The sequence below is a fragment of the Cheilinus undulatus genome, linkage group 17 (genome assembly GCF_018320785.1).
Source record: "Cheilinus undulatus linkage group 17, ASM1832078v1, whole genome shotgun sequence".
In the NCBI taxonomy this organism is placed as follows: domain Eukaryota; kingdom Metazoa; phylum Chordata; class Actinopteri; order Labriformes; family Labridae; genus Cheilinus; species Cheilinus undulatus.
This window is the reverse complement of record NC_054881.1, coordinates 11,934,884-11,960,807: the sequence shown is the minus strand read 5'-3', so window position 1 is coordinate 11,960,807 and position 25,924 is coordinate 11,934,884. Positions and strand designations below refer to the sequence as shown.

Below are 25,924 nucleotides of genomic sequence, written 5' to 3'. Positions count from 1 at the left end.
ACAAAAAGAAAAACAATGTTGCCTGAGTTGTACACTATACCAAAAATAGTTTTATTTTTCACTCAGAAAGCCTTAGTGTTTGGCACTATTTTGCAATGTGAGCTTTGACAACTGGCTATGTGTTCTTCCACCACAGCATATCTGATCAGCTAATGGGGTCTGTGGGTTTCTTCAGAGAAGACAACAAAAAATAAATAAATAAATAAATAAATAAAACTAAACTAAAAATGGCCAATTTAGACTCAAGTGTCAATGACGGGCTGTTTACACTGGATACGAGGGGATACTTTTATAGCCTGGAGGAACAACTTCTGCAGATGGAGACTCAGAGGGAATAAAAAGAGAGGAGAAATACTTCAGTGAAAGCTGCTTAGCAGGAGAGAGCCCAAGTCACCTGGTGGTAAAGATGTGTAAACTGTGAGGCCATGCACATGAACATGGAGATTTACCCTCAGCCAGCATGTCCATGTTGGCCCCATATAGGCCCCAAGCGTGATTGCCCATGTGAACTGCAAGTGTAGTTCAGCTCGTATGAGACCATATAGGCCCCATCTAGAGATCCTTGCAATTGCCCATGCTTTCTAAAAGAAGGATCTATCTTGAATCATTAGAGATGGGGCCTATATTGGGCTCAAATGGGCTGATCCACACTTGCAGTTTACATGAGCGATCTCAGTTGGGGCCACTATGGAACCCACGAACAAATCCGAATGGGACCCATACCCACATAGGGAGTTCCCTGCCTGACTTAACACCTGTGTTTTATGGACCTTCTTCAACATTCTGAAGATAAACTGAAAAACCGAACACGACCAGAGGAGCCGGAATGAAAATTTGTCATTCAAGTAAGTTTATGACTATTGCTTTATTCTTCTAGTGACTCACAACAAAAAAGTTGGTATGCTTTGTTTGTTTTTTGGAATGGTGGCAGTTGAAACAATTAGTTGTGGTTTAGTTTCAAAAATACCGCAACTACTCTTGTTACTCAAGTTTTTATGAAGTTTTGCAGTCAAGTTCCATACCTTAAGTCTATATTAGCAGGGGGTGCAAGGTTTGCTACTGTCTGAATTATTCCAAAGTTACATACTGTAAGTGTTCAACTCAAATAGATAATAAAGGTTTATGCATTTTTAAACTGATTGAGACATTGAAGCGCAAAAATTCCACATATTGGACCTTATAATAGTATACCTTATTATTATTGTACCTAACCTTAACCCTAACCCATTAATTTGCAATTAGTAAGTAATAATCCAGCCCGAAAATATGCAGAGAAACTGTGAAAAACGTGATTTAAATAGAAAAAATACATTGTCTTATTTAGTTTTCTTTATTTAAATTTAGTTCAGGGCTTTGATTTAGATACAGGAAGTAAATTGTGGAGAGTGAGAGTTGGTGATGACGTAGGGAAGTGGCTGAAAGTCAGACTCGAACCCCAGACTCAGGAAATCTGCTTGAAGGACGACAGCCTCGTCAGGTTCACAGCTGCGTTTCACTTGAGAGCAAACCTATTATGCTGCTGTTTTATCCAGTCAAAGGAGCAAAGAGGCATCCAGCCTGAGATACAAACGAGTCCACACTAACTTTAGAGGAAATAATCCCTGATAGGTCAAAGACAAGCGATCAGCCATGTCACTGTTCCCATTAACTTCCCCACTAAGAAGCTCAATCAACAATCCATTCCTCACCATTTTCCACATTCAGACGAAGCCTGACCTCTCGACATATGCTACGGCTCCATCAGCCCTGATCAGCAGAGCAGACATGAAGTCCACTCAGCTCTGCAGCAACTTTACTGCGTGTGTATGTGTGGACACGCTCCACACCTCCAGCCTTCCCTGACTCAGCAGCTTCTGTCAGGTCTGCTTAATTTTGTCATGCTTGACTTCCTGCTACCTAGAGTCTCATCTGCCAGAGCCCCTTAATCCACTTGTCACTCAGGACAACAAAAAGCGAGGGAAGGTGCTCCTTGAATGGAGACGGGGAGGTGGAGCATTGCTGTGTGCAATGGATTGGAGGGGTTTTTATGTGCAGGTGTGCAGGCACAGGTGCAGAACTGCAGCTGTGGGAGTTTTAGACAAGAAAAAGTTTCACACTATTCAGAGACTTTGCTGAGATGGGAGTAAAAACCTTCACTTAGACACAAAAGTCCAAAAATCCAACTTTTTTTTTTGCATGCATGAAACAATAGAAGAGCTCTTCATGGATCTTATTTTAGCTGTTTGCCTCCAGAAAGCCTAACCTAATGTTTTGGTAAGACTACCTATAATGTATTATTAAATATTCTACCCTCAGCAGAGTTAGATAACTGAACTTTTATTCAGTAATGTGTCACTTTAACTTTTCAAAGCACTTTCTTTTGCAGTCAGACAGCCCAATTCAAACAAATTAATAATAAATAGTCAAACAGTCTTCATGCATTTATGAACAAATATTTATCCCATTCATCTTCAACTCAAATCAGACTTCTGGCATTCAATATTCACTTTAATATTTGAAATTTTGGTGCTTTTGAATGTTGCTTCCGCTGCTTCCAGCTGCAGTCGGTTCTCATAGATGGAGCAGGATCTTAGTGTGTTAGCTTGATGCTGACACATAATAGATACTGAATTTAACAATCTAAGAATAAATACTGAGATAATGGTCATTTTAACCTAAGGAAACAATCAGTTTACTTGACAGTTAAAAGTACAAATGAGGTTAGAGGAACTGCCTGTAGAGCTCAGAGGCAGGGTTGTTGCAAGGATACAGATACAAAAAATCGTGCAGCACTGGAGCATGGTGGCCTCCATAATTGACCTATGGCTAAGCCACGCCCCCTCCACTCACTCGGACAAACAATGAACATTCACTGACAGACGATATTGCAGTTGTCACAGTGGGAGACATTTCACAGGAAGTCATTGATGATTTTTGGAGACAGAAAGATCACATATCATCTAGAAGTCACCAAAAGGGTCTAAACCGTGCACTATGGAGGGATATATTAATCATTTTATTGTCGAGAAGGTCGATAAAAAGCTTCAGTTACAAGCCAACATTTACAGGTCCCCGTGCAAACGTAATAAACCGCATCTCGTTGCCATCACTATCTCAGACCACAAGATAGAGGATCAGCATCAAAGTGCCCCTGAAGTTAAGGTTTTTGGCTCATAATATGATAAAAATATAACGGCCTTTTTACCATCTTTAAAAAGAGTGTCTCTCCGGTAGTTTGGTGCTGCAGTATTTACATTGAATCATTCAGCATAACGTTTGCCAACCTTTGTTATCTTGGCTATTACAGATAAGTTCATGAAGCTAAGCTCCAGAATTTAACGTTAGTTTAACTAGAGCGCTTTGGACAACAGCTAACAATGATGTATGATCACCAAAGTACAAAAACTAGAACAAAAAAAAAGCCAATGAACTCCCAACAAACAACGTGACACAATGAACAACGCAGCTGGGAGCTAACGTTAGGCTAACTTTAGCTAACCTTAGAGATGTTAAAGATAACTTTATATTTCTTTCCAGCAAAGTCACAATATGTTGCCTCAAATACGATGTTGGCTTACCTTAGAACAGATGTTGTTAATTTTATCCATGTTGAGTTGATGTTGTGGTCTACTGCAACACTTTTATCCAAAGAAGACACTTTTCTCGGTTTAGATGTGGCTTAGGAAAGGGTAAAAAATACACTCTGTCGTCCAGCCTCTCAGGATACCTTGTGTTGGAGTTGCATGTACCCCATGAACACCGTTTGACCATTTTTAAATTAAAATCACAAAAAAAAAAAAAAAAAACTCATAAAACCAGCCGAAAACAGACTTTCTCCCATTAATTTCAATGGACGTCCAGGCAGCCGATGTCCGAGTGTATTGGAGTGGTATACGCACTGTGATTGGCTCATCGCGTTTGAGGGCGGGACTTAGCCATGGGTCAGTTCTCAAGTGGAAGAAGGTTGGCACAACCCAGGCCAATCTAAGCAATCAGAGAAGGGCCTTAGTAAGAGAGGTGACCAAGAACCTCATGGTCACTGTGACTGAGCTCCAGAGCTCCTGTGTGGATATGGCAAAGTTCAAGAAGGACAAGCCCTATGATGATCTATGCTGACGGAAGGCTCTCCTCAGTGAAAAATGCGTGAAAGCCTATTCGAAGTTCACAAAAAACTCCACATGAAAGATGAGTGGGATTTCATGTATTTTGCGGAGCTGGTGTGACACATCGACATAATTGACATAATTGATGACAAAAATATGTTGATACACCTCACGTGTGTCGAGTTGTCGCAAGGAGAAAGATGGCTGCTAGAGATGGACAATACCAATGTTTTTTTCATTTGAAATGATACCAATACTTTTGATGTAATTTTCTTGACACTGATACCAATACTTTGAAGAAAGAATCAAATATTTTGTCTAGCAAACTTTCAAAAGGTACACACTTCAGCCAGTTAAAGGCGTATGCAGGTCATTCAGAAATTCATTTAGGGAGAAACTTCAATCAAATTAAAATGTTTAAGCAAGTAAAAAAAGACCTGTTTACTCATGGCAAAGTGAAACTGATGACATCTGATCTGAAGATGGCACTGATAAGAGAGCTCCTCTCTGATTGGCCCTTAGAGGACAGGTAACAGGATATGAAAGGTAACTAAGACAGTTGGTGTGTTGTGTCTATGGAGAAGGATGTGAAGAAAGGCAGTTTTTCTGTTTGATCTGTTTCTTTTGTTTTATCTGCAGAAGACATTTGATAAAGATGTGAATTAGTTGAAGTTCCTTTGATGTTCTTATCACAATCAATAAGTCAAATTGGCTACCAAAGAAAAAAAGCACTCATCTGTAGCTGTCAAAAGCCTTTAATTACCGCGTCTGAGCACATTTATGTGCGAGAGATGGCTGTATAATTTTCCCTAACCTAGCTCACTCCTGCTATTTTTCTCCACCCTCGCTTTACCATCACATACCATTTAAAAATTGCCTCCACAGCTCCTAATTGCAGAGCCTCACAGTCTGACATCAAACCTTGAGCATTAAAGTTCAGATGGTTTTCATTGATATTTTGCAGGAGGCGATGCAGCGCTGCAGGATGAAAGTCTACACCATCGGGTGACATTCCAATTTCTCTCGGGTGCAGACTATTTTCAGATCTGCAATCTGCTTTCTGCTAAAAATTGGCTGTTTGCAGACCCATGGAAAAGCAGACAAGTCTAAATAATTATGATCACCTGGGCTTGAAATTAACACCGGCTAACTCGTTCGCTGTCGCTTCAATTTGGCGGTGGCAGGTAACACAATTTCACCTGCAGCTTTGTTGATGTTTTCGAAACCTTTTTTCTCAGTGAGGAATTTTTTCAGTGGTTATGAAACAGAGTGAAATTAAGACGGTGGCATTTATGTGACCCCATATGGCAAGCAGAACAATCAGTGTCAACATTACTATTTCTACAGAGCCGTTATTGAAGACTGGAGCTGCTGTGGTGGAGAAGGCTTGGACAAAGTGAGCTACGGCGTGCTGCAGAAACAGCCACACAGATGAGATTCCTAACAGGTATTCTTGCAGCATACTGTACAACCCCAAATCCAAAAAAGTTGGGACACACACAAAAAATAAACAACTCATCAGATGTTGAAACTTAGATATTTTACCATTTAATTGATTTTGAATTTGATAGCAGCAACACATCCTCTGCTGTTTAAACAACAGTCTGTAAATGTCTAATATCTAATGTGGAATTGAGAAGGGCAGTTCTTGGAGTTTTGGGGGAGGAATGTTGTCCCATTCTTGTCTGATGTAGAATTCAAGCTGCTTAACTATCGTGGATCTTGGCTGGATTTTTTGTTTAATGGTGTTTTCCTTTGGTGAAAGGTCTGGGCTGCATGCAGGCCAGTTAAGCACCTGGACTCTTCTACTGTGAAGACATGCTGTTGTGATGGGCACAGTATGTGGTTTAGCATTATTTTGCAGAAATATGCAAGGCCTTCCCTGAAAGCGACTTCCTTGATAGGAGTATATTGCTTCATCTGGCTAAAATGTCCCATCTCCAAATCACTACTTTTCATGAAATGAAAAAAAAAAAGTATTTTTCAAATAATTTAACATTAAATGGTCATAGTCAGCATCTTTTTGACACTTTTATGACTTTTGAAATGTGTTACAACTCATTTACAGGTGTAAAGGGTGACCAACAGCAATGATTATGTATATAAAATCATGAAAAATGGATACACACGGTTTTCGCACCACACCAGCAATATGCTGCTCCAAAACCTCAATGTACTTTTCAGCATTGATAGTGCCTTTCCAGATCCAATGCAACCCCAAACCATCAGAGATGCAGACTTTTGAACTGTGCACTGAAATAAGCTGGATGGCAGTGTTAATTTTGACAGCTATTTTTAATTTTAGTTTTAGTCTTTAGATGAAATGTCTTTTAGCTGTAGCGACATTTTAGTCATTTCTACCCTTTTTAGTTTTAGTCTAGTTTTAGTTGACAAAAACTCAAAATCATTTTAGTCTAGTTTTAGTCCATATAAAGTCCTCACATTTTAGTCTTTACTTTTAGTCCAAGCATTTATTCTCTTGCCTAAATCTGGTACCAAATCATGCTAATGTGTTCTATACACTCTGTTAAACCCAGGGTCTCTGCTTTTTACAGCTGAGAGGCAGAGTAGCTACAGATGCATTGTTCTTTGTCAGATTTACTCACATGGATAAATTTCATGGATTTTGAATGTCTGACGGAAACTAAATGACATTCTAGTCAAGTTTTAGTTATCTTAAAAAAAACTAAACTTATTTTTAGTCAGTTTTAGTCATCAAAGATTGATTTTGGCTAGTCTTAGTCTAGTTTTCATCATGGAAAAAAGGGCTGCCAACGAGCAATTTTAGTCATAGTTTTAGTCGACAAAATTAACACTGCTGGATGGTCCTTCTATGCTTTAGTCCACAGGACACTTTGTCCATGGTCTCCAGTAAGAATTCCATATTTTAAATCATCTGACCACAGAACAGTTTTCCAGTTAAAATTTCCAGTTCATTTTAAATAGCCCAGAGATGACACTGATGTTTCCAGATCGTGTTTGCATTTGGCCTCTTCTGTGCATGATGGAGCTTTAACTTGCATTTGTGGATGGCATGGCCAACGGAATCATGCCTATTTGTGATGCAGTGAAAATCACCAGCATCCAATATTGACCTTCAACCTTGCCCCAGAGATTCCTTCAGAGTCTCAAATTTTGTTTTATTATGTACTAAAGATGGTGAGGTATTCAAAGGTTTTGCAATATTACCTCAAGGAATAGTTTTCTGAAATTGTTCCACAATTTTTGGATGTATTTCTTCACTGATTGGTGAACCCCTACCCATCTCTAATTCTGATCAATTCTGCCTCTCTAAAAGGCTCCTTTCATATCCAGTCATGCTACTGAACTGTTTACAGTTAACCCGATAAGTTGCAATATACTCCTCCACCGGATTTTCAATGGCACAGATTTTTGTTGCCTCATCCCAACTTTTTTGAGATGTGTTGCTGCCATCAAATTCAAAATAAGCTGTTATCTTCCATGAAATTGCGAAATGTCTCAGTCTAAATATCTGATATGTAGTTTATCTTCTATTGTGTATTAAGTGCGAGTTTATGAGATTTGCAATGCATTGCATTCTGTTGTTATTTACATTTTACACAGAGCCCCAACTTTTTCTGGGTCTTATGTTAAACATGAAGTATTAGTGAGAAAGACCTTACTATCGCTTATATGTTTCTGATGTCACCAAACAGCCATGAGCATCCGTCCTGTCTCTGAGTGTTGACACATTCGGCATATTTACCGTTGTGTGAACACGGGAACATTACTAAAAACAGAAAAACACAGATGTATTTCACAGTCGGTAATCAACACTTAGCTGCTTTGTGTTAACAGGGTCCTTGTAACCATACTGGAAGCGTAAAAGAGGCCTGCAGTGCCTGCTGCTGAGCTGCCCACTTGTTAATCAAGTTGACATCTTCACACAACATCCCAGAAGCGGCGCCGCACACTCTGGATCACTCCAACTTTATTTCTCACTTGTGGCATATGTATTATTGTGCAGGAAGAGTGCACACGAGCAAGGTCAAAGCAGATAGTTAGTGATTTCCACAGCTGCAAGGTATGGTTAGTTATTTATATACAAACATAAAAACACTCATTTGTATCTCAAGCTTTGTTTAAATCCTTCCTCTGCTTTTCTAATGGCTGATCTTATCACTAAACACATGAATCTAAAATCATTTTCTGAATTAAGTGATTCTTTTGTTTTAACTTATCAACAAAGTGGCAAAAAATTCAAACTGTACACAACAAAAACTGGAGTGTTCATATCTCAGTGTTAAAAAATTCTAAGTCGATTTCTGAGTGAAATGGTCTTCTGTGTCCAGCATATTTGATGGTGTGTATTCACCAAGCTTTGCCCACTGCCATTCACATCTAAGGGGATATGTGGGTGGAGTTTTCCCATCATACCCTTGGGCAGAGTGTTTAGATGTGTTATATTGGATGTTGCCTGTTGTATCGTGGTTTATTCTTGCTATTAGAATATTTTGCACCATGAGTGACGTTAACCACTGAGTTAGCCAATGCCTGCCTGCATGCCACCAACTTCAGGCTGGTGTGCTGTTCTACGTCAAAGTGCATTTCCTAGCTTTGTGCTTGCCCTTTGCTTCATTCTAAGGATTCTCCACCTTGCAACAGGCGTTAAAGATAAACTCAATAAGTATGACTATTGCTTTGTAATATGTCAGTAACAGACACTGTAAATAAACTCCTACAGTAAAAGAGCAAACACATTTTTTTTTTGTGAAAAGTAGAAATAAACAGTCTGGGGGAGTTAACATAGTAACCTAAATCCAAGATAATTATCTAAGTCCTGGGAAAGTTTTCAATCTAAGACTACAGGAGTGGAATTAACACCCTCTTGGTTGTTTTACCCTATCATTGATTTTAAAAATCAATCATGGTCAATTTAATTTGGCTACAATTTGTTAACCAGTATTCCTAACTACCATTACACCATGCATGCAAAAGAACACTCAAACCACCACTCAATTCAGGGGACATGAAAAAAATTTCAAGGCACTGAACATCAGCCGGAGTAAATCAATCATCAAGAAATGGAGGGAATATGGCACATTGTTAAATCTGCTTAGATGAGGCCGTCCTCACAAACTGAGTGACCGTGAAGGAGTGTGAGAGGCCACCAAGACACCTGTGACTACTCTGAAGGAGTTAGAAGCTTCAGCAGCTGAGTTGGGAAAAACTCTGCATACAACAACTGTTGCCTGGATTCTTCACCAGTCAAAGCATCATAGGAGAGTAGCAAAGAGAAAGCCACTGTTGTAGAAAACTCATTAAATCTTGACTAGAGTTCACCAAAAGGCATGTGGGAGACTCCATGGTCAAGTGGGAGAAAGTTCTTTGGCCTGATGAGACCAAAGTGGAGCTATTTAGCCATCAAATATTGGGCATCACCTCAAACACACCATCTCCACTGTGATGCATGATGGTAGCAGCATCATACCGTGGAGATGCTTCTAGGCAGCCAGCCCAGGAAGGCTAAATGCAGCAAAATATAGGAGGGCAATCTTATTCAGCCTGCAAGAGAACTACTACTTCCAGTATAGAGTTTGTGGCTGGACTTGAAAAGTGCTGTTCACGCCCGATCCCTGTGCAACCTGACAGAGTTTGAGCAGTTTTGCAAAGAAGAATGGAGTAAAATTGCAGTGTCCAGATGTGCAAGCCTGATTGAGACCTATCCACACAGACTCAATGCTGTGATTGCAGTCAAAGGTAAATCTACTAAATACTGACTAGAGTGGGGGACTGTTTATGCAATCACTTATCTAACTTTGCAAATTTTAATTACATGTGCATTACTGTTATTATACTTAACAACTGGTTCAATATTTGGTGTCATATATTTGTCAGTATGTCAATATTTGGTTTTACAAGAGTGCTGTGAGCGTTTCAGACTTAAACCTGAAGCTGAAACAGTCTCCATCTTCACCTGAGACACATATTAGCATTTGGCCTACTTTCTGGGACGTATGGGAGGTGTATCCCAAAACTCTGGCCTATTTGATTTAACTTGATGTTATTTATATTTTACAACCCCTCTCCCTAGCCTCCTCTTCAAGAGTCCCATTGGTGGAATTAACATGGACGAAAATCTGGTTTTCTTTTTTCATCTAGTGTCCAACAAAGTTAGGAGTGGTCTTTGATTTCTTATATCGTGGGTAACTTATGTGTTATGCCTTTCTCTTTGATTTGTGACAGTTTGCTTCATTAGTTTTAAATTTTCTCAATTGTTTCTCTTGGCTTCTGTCGTTATGCTGTGGATGTCTTGTGTGAAGCACCTTGGGTAGCTTTTGAGCTGAAATATGATTACCAAAAACTTGCAAATACAAAACTAATGGAGGTATTTTTCTTTGTAAACACGTTTTCCCCAAATTCCTTAAAAGACAGATTGTGTAGTTTATTCTTAATAAACACAGATTGTTTTGAAATCTGGAAAAACGTGGAGCCCTTTCTTTGGAAGATATTCCAAAACTCTGTTGTTTTAAGTCAGAGTTTTGTTTGTGTATTCAAGGAAAGAATACTTGAAAAAAATATCAAATTCACTGGAAAGGACCACAGCATCAACAGAATGCAATTTCACTATTATATATTAATGAGTCAGTGATGTTTGATGACATTGATTTGGAGAAGCTTAGGGCGTTGGCAGTAGCTCCTGGGCATGACAAACCCCCTCAGGACCACTAAGGGGGGGGGGGGAGGAAACACAGTAACAGGCATGGTTGAGGTCCTGCTGCTTATATTCTGCTTGTCAGCACAACTAAAATACATCCTAGAAAACTAGTATTAGTACCAGGCAGTTATAAGCCTCTTTAAACTACACTGGTGGTCAAGAATAGGGCTAGGTAAGTCTCATGGTAGTGTGATTCACAGAAAACAAGAGATGAACAAGAGGTCTAATGACCTTGACGTTTGACCTCTAACCACCAGTGACAATCAATACTACCTTGAGTGTAATTGTAAATATGTGTGAATATTGAAGAAATTGCTCAAAGCTTTCTTAGGTAATCATGCTCACAAGTGAAGGATGATGTTGACCTTTGGCCTTTGACCTTAAATATCCAGTCAAACAAACAATGAATTAGATTGGAAATCAGTGCAAGTGTGAAAAAATCATTTAAAGGATACCTGAGAAAGACAAAGGGTAAACCTGAAAACATAAAGACTCCAACCACAGCCAATAGACTGGCTTAATAATGGAGAATCATAAAAAAGTAGGAATCAGAGTAACCTTTGATTTGATACAATGTGTGATACATGATGGATAACAGTGATGTGACAATACAGCAATCCTGTGACAGTTCATACATGTGAAAAAAGCCACATTGAAACGCTTCCAAACAACTGAGTCCTCCAGCTAAAGCCAGATTCACTGATGAGAGTTTGAGAAAGGGAGAGAGGAGGGAAGGGAGGGAGGAAGGAAGAAAGGAAGAGAGGGAGGAAGAGTGGAACAAAGGAATGAAGGAAGGGAAGGGGAGACAACGGAGGGAAAAGAGGGAGGAAGAGCAGGACCAAGGAACCAACAAAGGGAGGAAGAGAGTGAGGAAGAATGGAAGAAAGGAAGGAAGGATGGGAGGGAGGCAGCTAGGAATGGAGGAGGAAGGGAGGGAGGGAGCTAGGAAGGAAGGATGGAAGGAAGAAAGGAAGGGAGGAAGGAAGGGAGGGAGGCAGCTAGGCATGGAGGAGGAGGGAAGGAAGAAATTAAGGAAGGAAGGAGGTGAGGGAAGGAAGGAAGGAAGGAAGAGAGCAAGGAAGGGAAAAGGAAGGAAGGGAGAGGGAAGGAAGAGAGGAACAAAGGAAGGAAGTGAGGAAGGAAGGAAGGAAGGAAGTGAGTAAGGAAGGGAGGGAGGCAGCTAGGAAGGAAAGAAGTGAGGAGGGAAGGAGGGAGCTAGGGAGGAAAGATGGAAGGAATGAGGGGAAGGAAAGTTAGGATTGAAGAAAATGTGGGGGGGGGGGGGACCTGAGAATGGCAAAGAGGAAGCTAAGAAAGTCAGGGGGAAAAATGAGAACAAAAGGAAACAAGGAAGAAAGGAAGGAAGGAAATGGGGAGGAATGAAATGAAGTGAGTAAGGCAAAGAGGAAGCTAAGAAAGGAAGGGGAGAAGGAAGGAAGACAGGAAACAAGACAACAAGGAAGTATGAAAATGGAGAGGAAGGAAGGAACTGATAATGAGCAAGAAGGAGGGATGAAGGGAATGTTGAAGGGAAAAAGAAGTGAGTCAGAAAGAAAGCAAGGGAAGAAAGAAGGAAGACAGGGAAGAAAGAAGGAAAGAAGCAAAGGCTGGGCAGAAGGAAACTTTATTATGGTTTTAAAACCATAATTTTGTTAATACCTCCACTTCATGAAAGTATTTGTTTTAATATTCAAATGCATTGGACTGAATCTCATCACAGTTTAGATGAAATATTTCTGTCCTTCACTTTAGGAAAGGAAGTCACAGTTGGTGTAAAAGCAAAGAGTAGAAAAGCCGTGTCTATGTAGAGACCATCATCTCTGTACTAGAGTAAATGGTCTTTATTGAAATGTGTCAATAACTAAATGTTTGATCTGTATTTACTCTACCGGGATGCACCAACCTTGATGGCATTGGTGGAGATCTGGATCTCATGGAGCTTCTTCATCGTCCCGTCTCGGTCGATGAAGTAGGATGAGGCCAGCTGATGAAGGGCTTCCACATTCTGAGTAGCGTTGACAAGCTTCCTGTCCAGCTTGTTTTTGGCGAGGTACATCGTCAGCGCCTCCTCTCCTGCAGGAAGCACAAGGGAAGAGAAATGATTAGGATTATACCAACTTAATGCCCTAGAAGTATTTGGGAAAAAGTTGATTGTAAGCGTTGATCAAAAAGAACGAGTAAGAGTTGGAGGCACTTTATAAATAATGTGAGTGTATCTTGGATATAATTTGTGAGGATTGTCCCATCCCAGCTTATCTCCTCTGGCAATTGAGCTTCATAAAGTAGAGATAAGTCAGAGGTCTAAATACCAAGGCAAGCAGTTTCATCTTGAGAAACCGGATGCCCCAGTTTTCCAGGAACAGATTCAGTATTTCCTGCTTTATCCCCAGCTGGCACCATCCCCAGAATTGTCCCCGGATTTACCCCTATTGGGATAGAATTATTTCCATGAGAGGTCTGGAGATATAATATCCCACCAGCCCCCACCCCCAGCCTTCCAAATACCACAGGAGTTTTATCCTGTGGAGAACAAATATATCACGTCCGGTATCTTTCTTTCCCCTTACGCTACCTCAGGAAGGGAAAAGAAAAATTGAATACAAACATGCAGATATGAAACAACAATTCAGATTGCAGGGATTTAATTGGTGCCAGGAAAATGAGAAAAAAACAAGTTGAGAGGAGGAGCTGCTGCAGCTGCTTTTATCTATTTATTCCTTAACCACGCAGGAGGATTGTACCTGTTTATCTGTGCTGTGGCATTGTCTGCCATGTTCCTTGATTACTAAGCTTCCAATGATATTTTTTTTTTATCTGGATGGCTGAGTAAATTCACTCATGTGCATGGAGAAATCAAATTATTGACCCTGTTTGCTGAGACCAAAGCTGCCTGCAGAGGGAATACACTATTGCTTTGTTACTTTTCTATTTTGGACACAGACAGGGTCTGCTTTGTTTCATCTGTTCTCGTCCAAAATGATATTAAACCTGGGAGGAAAAACCTTGTATTGGCAAGTCTGCACACATCAAAACAAGCTGTTAGCTATGAAAGAAATAAAACAGTTCAATTTCTGTCCTCCGGCAAGGCATCTTAGTGTTCGTACAAAGTAATGTGGAACAGATGGGTAAGCCTTACGCTTCAAGCAATAATCAAGCATTAGTAAATCATAAACTCACCATCAATAGAGCAGGAGTTAAGCATTAGTAACCCTTATCCTGACCCTTTCTCTGCGGTTCACTCAGGGGGAGCTTTATCTATTTATTCCTTAACCACACAAAAGGATTGTAGCTGTTTTCTGTTTTCTGTGCTGTGGCATTGTCTGCCATGTTCCTTCATTACCTAACCCTAACTCTGACCCTCATAGGGGCATTAATAAAATTTCGTCTATATCTCAAAAGACAAGGGCATTGGTTCTCAACCTGGGGGGGGGGGGGGTTTGTTGGTTATGAAGCTGTCATAAGGTCTTTTGATTAGAAAAGCATGCAAAGGCCTTGTTTGTGGATGCACTTTATCATACTTTGTCCATTCTTGTTGTCACCATTTGTCCACCTAGAGTGCATCCATGAGGGCACTTTATCATGTTTTTGGGTTGGGGGGGGGGTTGACCCTGGAGGGCTCTTTTTTGTCCACTATGCTGTTTATCCTGTTTGTCAACTAGGAAGGAACCCTAAAAAGCTTGTCAACAATTTTGTCCTCTTATAGGGCACACAAGAGGGCACTTTAACCCAAAGAGGATCTTTATTACATTTTGTCCTTGAAGAGGGCACAGTAGAGGGCACTTTACAAACAAATTTTAATCTGGGATGGCAGCCTTAAGGTCCAATTGTCACTATTTACACTAAGATTGCATCCTTGAGGTGATTTATCATGTTAATATCCGTTGGGAGGGAATCCTGGAGGGGCTCTTTGTCAAGGTCTTACCACTGGGAGGGTACCCTGAAGGTACATTATCACTTTTTTCCATAGACAGTGCACATGGGAAGGTAAATTACTCCATTCTGTTGACTAAGAGTGCACACTACCTCCTGTTAGAGGGCCCACTTGGGAGCACTTTATCATACTCTATAAAGTAAGAGTGCGCCCAAAAGGGCACTTTGTCACTCTTAGTCCTTTTAGCAGGCACCACAGAGGGCACTTTTTCCATTTTGTAGGAAACTGGAGGGCACATTGTCACCATTCTGTCCTCTTTGAGGGCTTCCTAGGGAGCACCTTATCACACTTTCTTTACCAAGAGAGCACCCTTAAGGGGCACTGTATCACTTTTTTTCTCTTTAGAGGGCACTGTTTGGGAAACTGTATCCTGTGTGTCTACTGCAAGGAACCTGAAGGGCATATTACCACCATTCTGTCCTGTTAGAGGGCACACTTGATGGCACTTTATCACAAATTTTTAACTAAGAGTGCACCCTAAGGGGCACTTTATCACTCTTAGTCCTCTTCGCAGGCACCATAGAGGGCACTTTATCCTGTTTGTCTACCTGGAAGGAACTCTGGAGGGCACATTGCCACATTCTGTCCTGTTAGAGGGCACACTAGAGGGCACTTTATCACATTTTGTGCACTGAGAGTGCACTCTTAAAAGGCACTTTATCATGTTTTGTCCTCTTAGAGGGCACTATCGGTGCATTCATTGATTTCTTTTTTTTTTTCTTTTTTTCCATCAGTGCACTAATACTTTACAAATGCATCAAACAAACATTTTAAGCATATTATTCTTTATAAATAATGTGTCAAGTATTTACAAATGTTTTATTAATCCATCAGTACTCATTTACAAATGTCTTTATAAATTACATATAAATAACATTGTAAGACTGAGTAGCAAAATTTAATGATTTTCATCAGGCACATCCATCTTGATAATCTACAAGATGAAAATTTTATTGCGGGTCAGAGAATCAAATGATGACCAATTTGAGGAGAAAATGGCAATAGCAAAATGGCATTATTTAGTTTATGTGACTGTAAGCACCCCTGATACCCTGAATAGGACAGGCTGTATGGATGATATATTATAATAACTTAAGGATGAACCTCCATATGGGAAGAGTAGTAATGTCATAAGGCTGCACTGTGCTTCTTGCTATGGAGCTTCATCATTAATACCTTTTTGAACTTTAATACAGAGAGCATTTATAGAGAAAGAAAATGTGGATTGAGATGGAGACATTTAGATTGTTTAGGACAAATGTGGGTTGTTTACAATATGTCTCTACACTCTGATACACACACACATTTGTAACTAATTTAGTCAAAATAAGAAACTTCCTGTTTTGCTTGGAGCAAAAGGCTTAATTGCACATCCTAACATGATAATACACCTACTAAAATATTTATAAATCAACTCAAGTTTAGAACTGCTAGGGGGCACTCTCGAGCAGATTTTCAGATTATTGAGTCCCATATCAGATTATATGGGATCTCATCTGATCTCAGGCATTCACTCGGTGTCTTCCTGACATAACTCTACCCCAGACTTAAGCCAAACAATTCTGCAGGGTGATTATTGTTCAGTTTGTGGATTTGTCTCAAAAATGCTCTGATGTGGGCTTATAATCCCTCTCATTTGCTGAGGTAAAGACGTAGATTTGAGATGTTTAGAAGTGTGATGTGAATTTTAACTCGCTGCTACTGCTGTGAGGTCAAAACTGCTGTGAATATCAAACTGATTATGCATACAAAACACAGCATGCCTCTAATCCTTTCCCATAATGCAACATTATGAATAAATAAACCCACAAAAGGCCTTACCCTTGCCAAATCTGTGTCCAGTACTGTATGTACTTTGCACGTCAAGTTTTTAATATCCACGGGGAGAAAAAAATGCAGGGGATTGTATATAAACGGCTCCACTGACCTTTCAGCCAACGTGAGAACAAGGCAAAGGGAAAGAAAGCGAGCGCTCCAAGCAGTAACAGGGCCAAATATTTGCAGAACACCAGACAATCTCTCTGATTTGCATCACATATGTTTGTTTGTTGACACACTATAAAGGGTTGAGCTGCTCCGTCTTCCGATACTCATCATATTTCCCCATCTCCTGCTCCTACAAGTAGAAACAGACGCATGCAGAGCAAACAAGCAAACAGCAAGTCGTATTCCACGAGATCACAAAACCTCGCCTTTCGAAGATTATTGCTCAAACCGTATTCCTGGAGCTCGCTCAAGAGCACGTCACATATGTTCAGGTCCCCAGTGATGTGAGCGCTTATTTTGGCCCGTAGTGATACGTCGGGAGTTGGTCACTTAACTTGTGGTGACCGTGACCAGGGGTGGGTAGCAGTCAGCGCCAATGTCTCATGCCTGGTTAGAGTGCTAGCACTGAACGGGCGACGGCCCCCATTCTCTGATGCTGCCATGCTCTCGCTCCCTCGGGGGTTAGCAAAGTTACTTACCCACACTTGACTTACGCTGCTGCACAAGAATAATAGTCCCACATTAAGCCCCTGATCTGCCCTTTTTTATCTCTATTGCGACTTAGCGTGGCATAAAGGAGGCCTTCTGTGCATAAATATTTTGTCGTTATTGCTGCTGGTCAGGCAAAATCATTACCTCGGAGGCTTTAAAAAATTCATCTGTGTGCACCTTCCTGTAAGTAATACATTGTGTAACATTATTACAAGGCACCACACTGGCACGCTGCCAGAATTAATCAGCTCACGCAGAGCTTATGTGTTTACAGCTGAGAGGTATTTAAAAACAATGTACTGTTTCACCTCAAAATCACTAAGGGTGTGCGTGTTAGTGTGCAAAGGCCTCTGCTGCATATGTATTTCTTCCTCTACGTGCATGCATATGGATGTCAATGAGGGTTATGAGTGCAAGTAGGGGTTTTTAAAATAATGGAATGGCTGGGAGTGCTCCGTTCGGTGGTTATGGTACAAATGTGGGTCATTTTGCAGCATTACTTCTTTGCAGTGTGCAGAGAGAAGATGCTAATGGATGTAACTGCTCAGTTTTCTTTTTCACACAACTTTAACAAAACCATTTAAACTACAGGAGAACCAGGAAGGATCCAGAACATAACAATTACATTGTACCTTAGTTATATCAGGCTTTAAAGGATACATTTGGAATCAGATCACTTGTTTCTTAAACACATTTGTGGACTTTAAACATTAAAGGAAGATTCCGCCATTTTATGCAGCCTCAATTCCAAAAACAACTGAGGCAGTTGATTAAAATTAGATCTATCAAGATTAATCACATTACTAGTGATTAACTATTACAATTAGTGCACTAATGTTGCTTATAGCGAATAATCCAAACATATGATTAACTGCAGGTTCATGAAATTCCTCAGGAGGGTATCTGGGCTCAACCTTACTGGACATCCCTACAGATTTAGAAGAAGAGCTGCTGCTCCATCACATTACATGGAACCTGTTCAAGTGGTGATCAGGATGCCTCCTGGTCGCTTCCCTGTGGAGGTCTTCTAAGCTCATCCAAATGGAAAGACACCCCGGGGTAGACCCAGAACTTGCCATAGGGATTATATAGGGAGTGCTACGGAATCCCTCAGGAGGAACTGGGAAACACTACTGGGAAGAGGGATGTCTGGATTGAATTATGTTGCCTGCTGCCACCGTGACCCCAACCCTGGATGGATGGATGGATGGATGGATGGATGGATGGATGGATGGATGGATGGATGGATGGATGGATGGATGGATGGATGGATGGATGGATGGATGGATGGATGGATGGATGGATGGATACTTGGATGGATGGATGGATACATGGATGGATGGATGGATGGATAGATATATGGATGGATGGATGGATGGATGGATGGATAGATGGATGGATGGATGGATGGATGGATGGATACATGGATGGATGGATGGATGGATGGATGGATGGATACATGGATGGATAGATATATGGATGGATACATGGATTGATGGATGGATGGATGGATGGATACATGGATGGATGGATGGATGGATGGATACATGGATGGATGGATGGATGGATGGATGGATGGATACATGGATGGATGGATGGATGGATGGATACATGGATACATGGATACATGGATAGATATATGGATGGATACATGGATTGATGGATGGATGGATGGATGGATGGATGGATGGATGGATACATGGATGGATGGATGGATGCATGGATGGATGGATGGATACATGGATGGATGGATGGATGGATGGATGGACGGATGGATGGCAGTTAAATGCATGCTTGTTTTTCCCGTTCAGCACACTTTTGTTAATCCATGTCAGCATCTTCCTGCAGCCACAGTGATGTGTCCACCACTGCTCCTTAACATCTCATTTCACATAAGAATCTCACAGACAGCTCAGTGGACAAGTCAGAATTCATGTGCACCATGTGGTATTAAAAATCCACATTTTTAATGTGCCCTTATTTCCTTTTCAATACATAACAAGTTTATTTTTCTGGTGTTAAGTTAAAATCTTCAATCTACCTACAAAATCAGGTGTGTATCGAATCTGAAATAAAGTTAGCCTTAGTTTAAGACAGTAGAAGAATCCAAAATGACCAAAACAAAAACAGTCTAAATGCAAAACAGTAGAATTTTACAATGTTATAAAGAAGGTAGTTAATCGGCAACAGGTTGGCAACGTGACTGGGAATAAAAGGAGCAGTTTAGGTAGGCAGAGTCTCTCAGAAACAAAGATGGACAGAGGTTCACCAATCTCCATAAAACTCTTGCAAAGACATTGGAAATCCCGCCATCTTCTAAGGTACAGAATATCAGCAAAAGATTCAGAAAATCTGGAGAAATATATATTTGTGCAAGGGGCAAGGGCAAGGGAAAAGATCAATATCCAGACAAGGCCTCTTTAAGGGAAGGTCTTGCATATTTGAGTAAGACAATGCTAAACCCCTTACCACATCCATCACAACAGCATGGCTTCACAGTAGGAGAGTTCAGGAGCTGAACTTGCCTGCCAGCACTTGAGACATTTCACCAAAAAGGACTGTTGAGCAGCTAGAATCTTACATCAGACAAGAATGGGACAACATTCCTCTCCCATAACTCCAGCAACTTGTCTCTTCCCTTCTCAGACGTTTACAGACTGTTGTTAAAAGAAGAGGGGATGCTACACAATGGTAAATTGTGAATAAACTTGTTTTATGAGACTTGCAAATCATTGCTTTCATTTTTTATTTACATTTTAAACAGCGCCCCAACTATTTGGGAATTAGGGTTGTATAATGCGTACTATAAAACGTCCGAAAAATACCACCTCTGCCTGCACTGGGACAAGGATTATAGTCCAGTTAAATGGTCTAATTAAGCTAAAACCATGGCTTAGCTTTACTATGCATTCTGCATGAGACAGGCTGATTAAGTTTAAGGTCTTTTTTCTTTCCATATAAAAGGAGTGGAAATCTTAGATGCTTATTTCCCCCGGCCCAGTTCTGACCTTTGGAAAGTCAGAAAGAAAAAAATCCTGTGAAGACAGATCTTAAGTTCCTTTGCTCGTCTGACTGATGTAGGCGAAAAGGAAGAACTCCTGAAATAGACTAATAATTAAGAACATGCCAGTGTTCATGTCTGCATGTAGACAAAGAAGAACGTCTGACAAGAGCAAACAGTCATGAGTGAAAGTGTGCCAACATGGTTCATTTAACTACAGCCAAAACTTTCAATGTACACGAACAAACAACTGTTTTAAATGTAAATCAAGAAAATAAGCATTAAAATCATAAATATCCATAAATAACTGTCCCAATGATTTCTGTCTTTCTGTCTCCAGAGAGGGTAGAGTTATTACATAAAATGAGATACATAATGTCTGGCTCATACGCTGGGACACGGAGAAGAAGCTGTAGTACTAAGTATAGACGCAGAGATTTCTTTTGATTCCGTCACTTGGGAATATCTCAACAAAGTTCTGTATAAATATGGTTTCAAAGAAGTGGTGTTAAACACTGTTAAGGCTCGCGTTGACAGCCTCACAGCAAATCTCATTATTTTCACTCTTACAAATCCGGCACTGCATAGGTGCAGGTTTGGCTTTAGTGCTGAAGGGGACACATAAAAATGTTGGGAAGGGGGTTTGGGGGCCCTCCTTAAGGAAAAAGTGGATGCTTAACACAGTATTTCCTGCATTTTTATCTATTTGAAATGCATTAGTTGGTCATTATATTGTCTTCAAATTTGTAAATGAAAGTGTAAAATCAGTCATTCCTTTCAACTAAATACTAATCCCTGTCTTGTACTATGTAAATGCACAGCACCTATTAAAAGTGTTCTTGCTCTTGGATGTTTTACCCTTTTGTTAATTTTATAAATCAATCATGGTCATGGCATAAAGACACCTATTACTGGAAGGTCCAGTCACTGGTTCATCAGTATTCATGGCTACCATTACACCGTGGAGACAAAAGAGCACTCCAAACAAGTCAGAACAGGTTATTGAAAAGTATAAGTCAGGGGATGGATACATAAAGATGACAAGGCACTGAAAATCAAGAAATGGAAGGAATATGGCACATGTGTAAATCTGCCTAGATCAGGCTGTCCTCACAAACTGAGTGACCGTGCAAGAAGGAGACTAGTGAGAGAGGTCACCAAAACACCTATGACTACTCTGAAGGAGTTACAAGCTTCAGCAGCTGAGATGGGAGAAACTCCACATACAACAACTGTTGCCCGGGTTCTTATAGTCAAACCTTTATGGGAGAGTGGCAAAGAAAAGCCACTGTTGAAGAAAAGTCATACTAAATCTGGACAGGAGTTTGGCAAAAGGCAAGTGGAAGACTCGATGGTTAAGTGGGAGAAAGTTCTTTGGTCCGATGTGACCAAAATGTTGATTTTTTCATCAGACAAGATGGAAATCAAATACTGCACATCACCACAAACACACCATGCACACTGTGAAGCACAGCGGCAGAATCATGCTGTGGGGATGCTTCTCAGCAGCCAGCCCTGGAAGACTTGTAAAGGTAGAGGGTAAAATGAATGCAGAAAAATATAGGAAAATCCTGGAGGACAATTTTCTTCAGTAGTCAAGAGAACTACAGCTTGGGAGAAGATTGATTTCCTCGCAAGACAATGACTGGATGCATACAGTGAAAGCTACACAGAAATGGTTTAAAGACAACAAGGTGAATGTTCTGGAGTGGCCGAGTCAAAGCACAGACCGCAATCCCAAAGAGAATTTGTGGCTGGACTTATAAAGGGCTGTTCACACCCAATCCACGTGTAATCTGACAGAGCTCGAGCAAAATTGCAAAGAATGGAGTAAAATCGCAGTGTCCAGATGTGATTGTATGGTTGTATGAAAAAAGAAATATATTTGGTTTCATATCTTCATGCTTAATGCAAACAATCCCGCCGCAAAGCAAATGTACTTTCACTTTATTTTTTATGCTAACATGTACAAAAGACACACATTTAAGAGAATTATTATTAATGAAGTATAGTATAAAAGAGCATGTTATGCAGATGATGTTGTCTTATATCAAAATTCCAAAAGAGCGCAAGAAGATATGATAACTTAAAATCAATTACTGTAACATGTACAACATATATATTTAAAGAACTACTTGTATAAACTGAACCAGTTTTCCATTCAACTATAAGTTGTTGGTCCCTGCTTTGTACAAGATATGCTGTAAAAGTGGGACAGAGACATACAGAACGCCACGCTCTTGCTGCTCAGTTATGCCCTGTACTTCTTATGTTGGCAGCAGAACAACGGCGCCTACAGAAACAAAGTTTCAAGTGTGATGTGGCAGAGGTTGTTCTGTGAGGTTTTTATGTGAGTAGTCTTCTGCTTACGGCCCAGGGCACAGCCGGCGCTCTGCATATGAACTCCAGCCTCAGGCTTCAGTGACCACGAGTCAATTCGATAAAGTACTTCTTCCTCTCTTCAGCTGAGCGCATAAGACTGTTGCACTGCAAAGGTCTCTAATCCCGTCATATAGGTTGAGTATTCTCCAGAGAGTGGGAGGGAAAATCTTCAGGGCTGAGATACAGTCACTCCTAAATGAGAACTCTTATTCGGCAGCTCAGTAATGGCAAAAACAAAGATGTCGCTCAGGGGTATGTGCAACTTTTCTTGATCTGTAAAATCATGAGCGATAGTCATGGCTGTGCAGAGGTGGGGAAAATGGGACAAGTTAAACAGGGCTCTACTGGAGGAGGGAGTCCTTAAGGAAATATGTAGATTTGTCTGGATTTGTTTCAAAACTGTCATGGCTGAACAAATGAAGATAATTTCTCTCTCCCTCTTTACTCAAACATGGGAAACAATAATAATTCTAAAACTTTTAGATGCTTTGAAATGATCCAAATTCCAATAGAAGCACCTGTTACCAGTCATGATCTTGTTTTTTGTGATTCACACATTCTTCCCTTAACCCTTTATGAGACAAGGAATTATACACAGTCACTTCAGTCAACTTCCTTCATGGCCTGCACCAACTCTCTGTGATGCAGTAGAACCAGATGATATTTCTCAGTTGACACCATCCAGCCAATCAGCAGTTTTCATGTATGTGTCAAACTTCCTGTTTCCTCCACAACTCGAAAAATGTCTCTTTTGGTCCCAAACAAATGGCCTTAAAATCATCACTTACCATGATAAGCTGATGAATATTACACATTATAAAGGTGACTAGTAGTGCTAAATGTCATGATACGTTTTATTTGTGTAGGATTTTTAGCAGTTAATAAAATTTTAGCATGAAAAATGGAGGAACCTTATTTAGACATAAACTCATCGAGCAAGCTATTCACAGTTTTTTCTTGACAAAAACCTCATCATAATGTAAGATAACACTACTCGATCGATTTTCTGAAAAAGCTTTGTAAAAAAAAAATTAAAGAGTGATCCAGTGGAAAATTTTACTAATGAATGGCAACTTTCAAAGTTAAAAGTTTAAAAAATGCTTCAATGGCATGAATGGTTAAGACCTTTGTTGCCAAAGCAGAGTACATCAAAACAAGTCATAATAATAATAATAAAAATAATGACAATATTAAAAAAATACTAGAAAATACAAAGTTATTGACTATTAAAGAACAAATTAATAACCTTATGTACACATAACCCTTTACCTGTACAGATGACACTGGAATGAAATCATATAGAAAAAAGGATAAACAACAAAATACATGTGATTTTTGGTCTGCTTTATAAGTTTAGAACAGTTGTATTATACTTATGTGGTTCAAAGGAGTTTTACTTTTACTTTGAGACTTAAAAAATGTATATATATATATATATATATATATATATATAGTACTGTGCAGAAGTTTCAGGCATGTTTGGGCCAAAATTTGAGGCTGAAGTAAGGCATGTAATGGCAAATACGCCCACCTGAGGGCCCCATTGGGCAGGAAGGAGGATTGACACAACCCAGGTCATGCTCTGGATGTCTTTGTACATTACCAAGGGCATGGGAAAATAATCTGATGAAAACAAAACAAAAACCACAGCTTTAGGGCGGAGCAGCCAAGGTCGAGCTTAACAGCATTTCTTTTGTCCGGGCCTTTGCACCCCTGGTAATACGCCCAGCAACCATCAACAGTTTTCAGGTGCTTAGAACACACGACACTGTTGTGGCAACCCTCCTACCCGCCCTAACAGTACCCTAGGCTATGTTTAAGCGCCACATCTACCCATAACTCTGCCCGAAAGCTGTGGTTTTCATTTTGTTTTCATTAGATTATTTTCCCATGCCCTTGGTAATGTACAAAGACATCCAGAGCATGACCTGGGTTGTGTCAGTCCTCCTTCCTGCCTGATGGGGCCTTCAAGTGGGCGTATTCGCCATTACACGCCTTACTTCAGCCTCAAATTTCGACCCAAACATGCCTAAAATTTCTGCACAGTACTGTATATATATATATATATATAAATATATGTGTATGTATGTATACAATGGGACAGCATTCCTCCCCCAAAACTCCAGCAGCTAGTCTCCTCACTTCCAAGACTTTTACAGACTGTTGTTAAAAGAAGAGGGGATGCAATACATAGGTAAATATAAGCTCATTTTGAATTTGCAGGCAGCAACATATCTCAAAAAAGTTAGGACGGGGCCATATTTCTCATGAAATAGTAATATGTCTCAGTTTTAACATCTGATGTGATGTTAATGGTCTTTTGTAAATCAAATAGGTTTATTCGATTTGCACATCATTGCTTCCAGCCTTTATTTTCACCATTCAGAGCTGGGTACGCTTGGTACACCAGCAAACGGACGCCAAAAAAGTACAACTTGATGAATTGTCTTCTTGGTACCTTTCTCAGTTTTTGACAGTGGAAACAGAAATATTTGCATATTATACTGAAACAAACTGAGCTGGACCGCTTGATGGAAATGGAGCCTTTTTGTCCTTTTTGAAAATTTTGTCTGGCAATGACTTTCCAAAATTGAAATTCTAGTTAGTTTGAGCATATTCACCTTTCAGTTTTTAATGAACAGTCACGTCTTTTGTCTCTGCCTGTCTGTTCCTCTGTGAAAACACCAACCGAATTCAAACATATGAGCAATCAGCAATGACAGATGTGGTAAAGTATGTCCCTCACAGCTTCAGCAAAATGCAAATCTGTCCTTCACACTGTTTCTGATTGCAGCATCTCTCTAACATTTCCATACAACCTTGCCTGTGCTGTTCTCAGTCCTCATTCTGCAGCCCTGGACACAAAGAGGGGGTTTTGATTGTACTGTAAATAAACATACCACACCTACAATATTGTTCTCGCTGGCTGCAGGCAAACAAAAGATGTTAAGCATCTGTGTCAACACGTTTTGATGTGTTTTCCAGCTCCGGCTTTAGAACTCTGTTAAATTCTGGAGCGTCGACTCACAGCGGTGGTGTCTCTCTTTTTTTTTTTTTTTTTTTTTTTTTTTTTTGCTGGGGAAAGTCTGAGACGTGTTTGTTCTGCTTCAACTTCAAGTCACCCACGCGCTGTGTGCACCCAGGATGCATTCGGGTCATATGCTCACACTTCAAAATAGACATGCCTCGATGTCTCTTTAAAGAGGCATCCGCATAAACTCAGCTTCAGGTAGTTAAAATGTTCTGACAGCGGAGAGGCAGCATGTAATTGATACTTGTTTCCCCAAACATCCTTAGCAGAAGCTGTCAGTCAGTAGTGTTGACATAGAAAGTAACTGACAATCTTCTCTGTTAAAGCCTTGTTAGAATGA

At 40.2% G+C, this 25,924-nt stretch overlaps 1 protein-coding gene across 1 annotated transcript in view; it reads right to left on the bottom strand.

Moving 5' to 3' along the window:
- brinp1 (bone morphogenetic protein/retinoic acid inducible neural-specific 1) overlaps nt 1–25,924 on the bottom strand; it is a 293,163-nt gene that overhangs the window by 107,919 nt on the left and 159,320 nt on the right. The window contains exon 4 of the mRNA XM_041811183.1: nt 12,665–12,834. Coding sequence (XP_041667117.1) covers nt 12,665–12,834 — 170 coding nt within the window. The remainder of the gene's footprint in view (nt 1–12,664; nt 12,835–25,924) is intronic.